General features: G+C 37.8%; 1 protein-coding gene across 1 annotated transcript; it reads left to right on the plus strand.

Annotated features, from left to right (window-relative positions):
- Positions 1-2,121: 2,121 nt before the first annotated feature.
- LOC107636952 (serine/threonine-protein phosphatase 7 long form homolog) lies at positions 2,122-3,080 on the plus strand. The gene is made up of 3 exons (XM_016340421.2): positions 2,122-2,735; positions 2,837-2,924; positions 3,006-3,080. The coding sequence occupies exons 1-3, from the start codon at positions 2,122-2,124 to the stop codon at positions 3,078-3,080; spliced, it is 777 nt and encodes a 258-aa protein (XP_016195907.2).
- Positions 3,081-7,500: the final 4,420 nt, after the last annotated feature.

Genomic DNA, 7,500 nt, shown 5'->3' on the forward strand with positions numbered 1-7,500 from the left:
GATTCTCACCTTTACTTTTTGTACATAAATCATCCTAGTTTGTTGTATTTTATACTCCAAAACATTATTTTCTAAATTCTAAGACGATTTATGATCATTTTTAGAAGCTCAATAGAGTGGGACAATTTATATTTATTTTCTAAATTGAAGTTAAACCGTAAATCGTCCTAGCGTGTCACTTTTTACCAATTAACCTAAACTTCAATTGACTAAAAAGATTTATATAAATATAGAAAAAGGAGATTCATGTATCAAAAATTGATTTAGAAAATTCATGTAATATTGGATATCCTTTATTTTATTTAGATAAAATAGCTATAATTCTAGGTTGTGGGGTATTTGGTACATGAGGATGGTGAGACAGAGCTTCTCACTAGATGTGAGCTTCTAAGTTCTAACACACTTCTCGGTTCTGGCGCGATGGTTGCACGTTGTCATGTATCTACTGTTCTCTTTATGTTTCTGTTTCTCGCTCCCAACGAGAAGGCCACACCTAACAAACAATCATCTCTACTAATGACAAGAAGGAACGATTTAGTAGAGATAATTGAGCAGTTTTTAGTTCAATAAATAACTTAATGAATTTCACATAGAAAATGAACTAAAAGAGAAAAGCAATCACTCAGAGGCATGCAGAAAATAAAAGAAAATAATAAACTAAAGAATATAAAGTCAAATCAGGAATTAATAAATTCAGAAATTAATTAATTAAAGAATGGAAGTAAAAATAATGTTGTTTAATTATATTATTGTATGGAGTGTAATCCACAAATGTGGATTTACAAAATTTAGTACTTTGTAAAATGTAGGTTATGTTTTGACTGCAACGGAAAAGTGAAAGCTGCATGCACGCTCCAAAATGCAGCTTGTATTTGACAGAGAAGTAACTTAAAATCTCGAAACGTGTTCCTGCTCCTTGCATGTAGACAAGGATTGAACGATTGACCGCTTAAAAACTTCCAAAACAGAAGTTACGTTTGGCAGCAATCAGGAGCAAAATGCAGGTTGTGTTTGGCAGACTTTCTGGCTGCATGAACGCCACGTGTTGGAGAATAGCGATGATGGAGTCTATAAAATACAAATCAAACGCAAAACGCAGAAAACAAGATAGAAGAGTTGAAAGGCTTGCTGAGAGAGAGGTCATAGTGAGGGGTTTTAAATTGTAAGGTTGTGCTCAGAATTTGTGGGAGGAAGAAGAAAAATAAAAAATTTAGGGTAGATATTATAAAACAAAAAATAGTTCGTAATTTTACTAAACGTAAAAAACACATTTTTGAATATTTAAATCATTCTCAATGAATAAATAATTTTTTTAATGTTTAATAATATATATATATATATATATTATATAATAGGTAATTTTATTATTATTATCGTTATTATTAACATTATTATTAGGGTTTATTATTGCTACTGTAAGTATACTATTATTATTAGTGACATCATTATTATTATTATTATTATTATTATTATTATTTGTTATATTTAAGTCATTATTATTATAATTAGTATATTATTATTTGTTTATAACATTGGTTATAATAATGAGAATAATTTATTGTTATTTTTTAATAATTAATAATACTGTTTATTAATTTATTATTATTATTTAGTGATTTATTATTATTTTTATGATAATAATATTACTGTTTAATAAATTATGGTTATCTTATTTTTATTAATCATTATAAATATCTAAGTATCTGTTATTATTAACATTTTATTAACATTTTATTAACATAGTATTATTTTAAAAAAATGTCACGGTTCATGAAAATTATTATTATTATTATTATTATTATTATTATTATTATTATTATTATTATTATTATTATTATTATTTTCTGTTTTAGGAACAAGTATTGGATTAGTTATGATTAGTATATTGTTACATGTTTATAATAATGTCTGTGATAAAAATAATAGTTTTTTATCATATTGTTATTTATGAATAATTATTATTATTATTATTATTATTATTATTATTATTATTATTATTATTATTATTAAGTTATCAGGAATTTGTTGTCCAGAAAACTAGATCTGCCAGAAACCTTTAATGAGGTAGCTGCAGCGTCATTAGCACTTATTGGGTTTCAATACATTTCGCGAGTTGGTGAAATGAGAGGCCATTCTACACTACTCAGTGCCTTGGTGGAACTATGGAGGCCGGAAATCCACACATTTCATCTACCGGTCAGTGAAGTGATGGTGACGCTAGAAGATGTGACGTATATTTTAGGCCTCCCAGTTAATGGGGAGTCTGTTACGGTTAGATCAGACAACAGTCACCAGTTTTTGGTGGAGAACTGCATCGCGTGTTTCGGTTGGGAGCTCGGTCCGCAAGATCACATCTTGGGTACGGTTAATCTTGCATGGGTCTGGCGGTACAGAGACACTGAGTCGTGTGACACGCAAGAGTCTGTTGAGCGGTATGTACGGGCTCACATTTTCTGCGTGTTCGGAACGGTTGTGTTTCTGGATAAGTCGACCACTTCACTGAACTCGAAGTTTCTGCCTCTACTTCGGGATTTCCACCGGATAGAAGGATACAGTTGGGGGGCAGCCAGTCTGGCACATTTATACAGATCGTTGTGTCGTGCATCACGATTCAACTGTAAAGAGATGGATGGACCACTTATACTATTTTTTGTTTGGCCATGGGAGCGTATGCTGTTCCTGGCGCTTGTTCCCCACGATCAGCTCGTTTATGTTGGGATTCCACTTGCACGACGGTATTCTTTTTAACTGTTATTATTATTATTATTATTATTATTATTATTATTATTATTATTATTATTATTATTATTATTATTATTGTTCTAATTTTGTTTAGGTGGAGTCATTGGCGCCGGCATAAAAGATATATACGAAAGCCTACTGCGCATTTTAGGCGAGGACTCGATGACATGGGAGTCGACGATGTAAGTTTTAACCATTTATCTTAGGCTGCTTATCTAGAATAATAATTTTACTTATCGTGCCTTGTGGTTACTAATGTGCAGTTTATATGGCGGCCGTATATGGGAGTGGGGGTTTCGGATCAGCTCGCTGTCCATTTGTTTATGTGCTCCACATAGTCGCCATTAGTGTCATTCGAGTGTGTAGAGTGGCACCCGACAGACTGAGTTACACAACAGTTCGGTCTATAACAGCTTTCACCAGACTCGGCATTCGATCTTGGTCGTGATCATTGCAGGCGGTTGACAGGTCCTCAGAACCATGACTGGAGAGAGAGGAACATCTAGTGGGTTACCTTGTGGATTTCTGTACACCTTTTAAATTTCAGACATCTTGTACACGTCATGCACATATACTTGCCAATCAAAAAGCTGGTTAGCGCAAACATGCAAGAACGTGGCGACATGGGAGTCGCTCGACCTGGAAATGGCCACAGTCGCAGTGTCAGTGCGCAAGGTTAACAGTGTAAACGGAATCATTTTACATTTCACGAACCTCAAACATCTCATTGCGCCTGTCGAACCGATTGACCACAATGTTTTCTGCACGTCGAAAGCTTTCTTCAACTTTCTTCGTTGCAAATTTCGAATACGTGCATTGTAAGACCCGGTTAATTAACGGCTAATTAACCCATAAATGAGAATTTATTCTAGAAAGCCAAAAATGTTATTTTTATGGCTTAATATGATAGAGGAAATTGAGACGAGAATTTCGGTACCAATTTTATAGAAATCGGACCAAGATTGGACCGAACGGGCCAAACCGGGCCAACCGGACCCAAAGTAGGCCCTTGGGCCAATATAACTAAACCCTAAAACACTCATTTCAGCACTCTCTCTCCTCACTTATCACTCAAACACGCTGAAATGGAGTGAGGGAGGGGAAGAACACTCTCTCAAACTTCTATCTCTCACTTTATCTTCAAACCACCATAACTTTTGATCTAGAGCTCCGATTACCGCATCGTTTGTGGCCACGTGTTCATCCAAGAGAGCTCTACAAAACCCATGCAATCAATCTTGAGGTAAGCCACGTTTTTCTCTTCGAAATTTCAGCCCTTGTTTTCGAGTTTCATGGATGAAATGTTGAGATTTTGGGCTCTTTGATGTTATAGGACCCAACTCTCTTGAAGGAGAAGGTTAATCTTGTCTCCTTAGACCTTGGGTGTGGTAAGATTCTCAACCCTAGTATAATTTGTTGTTCTATGATGTTGGGTATTGAGATGTTGTGTATGGGTATGATGATTGTGGCTTAGGTTGTGTATATGTGAATATTGGAGCTTGATTGGTGACTTTGGAAAGCTTGAAAAGGGAGTTTTGTGTGATAAAATCTGTTCTTGGAGGTGTTGAGACCTTGAGAGCTTGAGGAAAAGTGATTTGGAAGTGCTCCGGTTGAGCTTGGGAAATCGGCTAAGGTATGGTCTCGGTTTCTCGTATCTAATATGTAATGTGGTAGGAAATACTTAGGCTAGAGGCCCTAAGATAGGCATTGAATTGATGATGTTGTTGAATGGTTGAGATATATGATGTGATCATATATGTGATTATGAATATTGATGCCTTGATTGTGTGAAATATGAGAAATGTATGTTGTGATAGATGCTTGATGAATGATTGAGGTTGAATTGGTGGGTGGTACCATGTTGATGGTGAGTATGATGATGATTATGTATAATGATGGTTGATTGAAAATGGTATTATTGGAAATTGGGATGAGGAAGGATGTATGACATGATATTGTGTTTGTCCTTTAGCCATTTGATTGAGAAGTGTTAAAATGGTTGGATGTGGTTTTGGAAATTATGGTAAAGTGTCAATGTGTGAGTTGAGGATGGCTTGATGTTGATTTTGGTACATTTTGATTGATTTCAAAAAGGGTTGAAATTGGCATGTTTTGATCGATTTTGAAAAGAGTTGAAAATGGCTTGTTTTGAAAAATGGCACTTTGTGGTTTTGTATGAAAACGTGGTTTTTGGGCATACTTTGACGGGACATAACTTGAACTACGGATCTCTGTTTTATGCCAAAATTGTTTAGAAATGAAATTGGATCCGGGATGTCCATGCCGTTCAAAGGACGGGTGAAAAACGATTTAAAATGAGAGAGTTATGTCCGTCGGAAGATTGGGGGTTGAACCTGTAAATTCTGCAGCTTTTAACTTAGGAAATTTTTAGCAGAATGACCCTCCGCGCGTAGGCACACTTGGCGCGTACGCGCCGTTCTTCAAGAAAGCACCATCCACGCGTGCGCGTGGTGTGCTCGGGCGCGTCGATGCGCTGCACCAAATGCCCAGCTATTTTCCCGAGAGTTGTGCCAGAGTTGTGCCAGTTTTGTGCCTGGGGTGCAAGAGCACCCACGCGTACGCGTGGCTGACGCTTGTGCGTCGTTTGGCTATTTTTCAATCTGTGCATCCGCACGTATGACGCTTGCGCGTCGATGAGTTTTGTGGCCATCCACGCGTGCGCGTGGAGTGCGCGTACGTGTGGCCCTGTTTTCATCCCAAAGTTGATTTTTGAGTTTTAAAAGCCAAATTTCATACTTCTAAGCCTCCGATCTCACCACTTATGTCTTAAATCATTATGATATGCCTAGCAATGAGAGAAGGGGCTAGTGAATGTGGTAACTTGCGAGTGAAGCAAGGGAAAATGGATGATCATTGAGGATCAAAGATGATTATGTGAGATGCGGAGAATGGCGGTGGAAGTGCTTGTTATGCCATGGGCCGAAGTGCCGTAATTGTTAATGAATTGGCTGGTTATGGATTTAACCGTGAGCCGGATGGCTGGATTATTGCCGTGTTACGGCGGAACCATGATTATGGCTAAGTGTAAATGCATATATGCTGTTGAATGAATTGTGAATGTTTGCACTTCCACCATCGGAGATGAGGGTTTCCCTGGGAGGAAGCAGTGGCAAGCCACCACGTGCTCCAGGTTGAGACTCGAAGCTCTTTCGACCCTATATCGTAGGTGTGGCCGGGCACTGTGAAAGCCCGGATGAGCTCGCCCCCGTAAATATTCACCAGTGAGGGTGATGGATATGGATCATGATTATGATCAAGTTTATGATGAGTATAACTCGAGTTGGGGATGCGCGACAGAGGGACAGTCCAAGGTTAGCTACCAGGACTTGTCGGGTTGGCTCTATAACCGACAGATGATATCATCAGCCACTAGGGACAGGCATTCATCATATGCATACTATATGAATTGTTTGAGATTGCCTATTTGACTGCATACTACTTGCTAATTATCTAAATGCCTTATCTGTTCCTATTTGTAAATCTCTTGTCTGATATAACTGTGTTTGCTATATTATACTCCTGCTGGTGGTTGGGAGGTTTGAAGGAATTAGAAAGGGAAGTATTAGTTAGACTGAAGGATCTTTAGTCAGTTGCCACTTACGGTTTAGTTTGTTTATAAGCTTTGATATTATCTGGAGGAAGTACTAGGATTGCCTTCGGCTTTCCTCTATTATTATGTATTATATATGTGGAAGCTGTTACCATGCTGGGGACCTCTGGTTCTCACCCATGCGGATTTTGTGGTTTTCAGATGCAGGACGTGAGGTTTCTCGCTGAGGCATGCTGGAGACTTCTAGATTAGCGAAGATCCTTTGTTCTCGGGACTCCGTCTTGGTTTATATATCTTGTTTAGATACTTTTATCTCCACTAAATAATACAAACTGTGATGACTCCTCTTATAGGAGTTTTTGGAGAATAGGGTTCTGTATTTGTGTCTCTTTGGGTTTCCTTTGGGGTTTTCCTTATTTTATTACATGTATATATATTGCTATGCTCGTACCGGTTATCTTCGCATCCGGATTTGAGTTTTGATATTCCCGTTTTTGAGACTCTTTGTATATATATGATCTCGCGTTAGATTATCCTTTGCTCGTTGCGTTATCGATCGGAGTGTTGCGCTTTCGAGTTGCGATTTTTGTTTATCCCTTTTTTCTACAAAGGCTCCTAGTTATAATCCTTATTCACACTACTATACGTACTAGATTTTTGTTTTAGAGGTCGTAATACCTTGCCATCTCTGGATTATGACTTAAGCATAAGACTCTGTATGGTAGGGTGTTACATGAATCCATTGCGGACACGCTTATGAGCCTCGACGCTCTTCCGAGTAAACAATCCGTTCAGCCGATAGAAAGTAGACCTAACAATAGCAGTCACAGGAAGGTTGCGTGCACCCTTCAGCACATAATTTATGCACTGTACTCTACCAAGTTTGTCGTCATATGTCCCCAGCGATAACCCTTGTCGAATGCCAACACCCATCTCTCAACACCGATGTCATCGCATCATTGGGTATATGCCTCACCCCGCTCATTTAGTCTCTGGTAGTTTTTGTTGTACTCTTATTCCGTCCTAGAATAGCCTGTTGAACAATTCATTTAATCGTAAGCAGATACCACAAAATTACTATGAATAGGACCATAACAGCGAAATGAAATACCTGTGTTAACCACCAGTTTATGCAAATACGGAGCCTTGAACCTCTTTAAGAAGTTGGACTCGATGTACCTGATGCA

This window comes from Arachis ipaensis, chromosome B4, assembly GCF_059453495.1.
Source record: "Arachis ipaensis isolate K30076 ecotype BB chromosome B4, ASM5945349v1, whole genome shotgun sequence".
In the NCBI taxonomy this organism is placed as follows: Eukaryota; Viridiplantae; Streptophyta; class Magnoliopsida; order Fabales; family Fabaceae; genus Arachis; species Arachis ipaensis.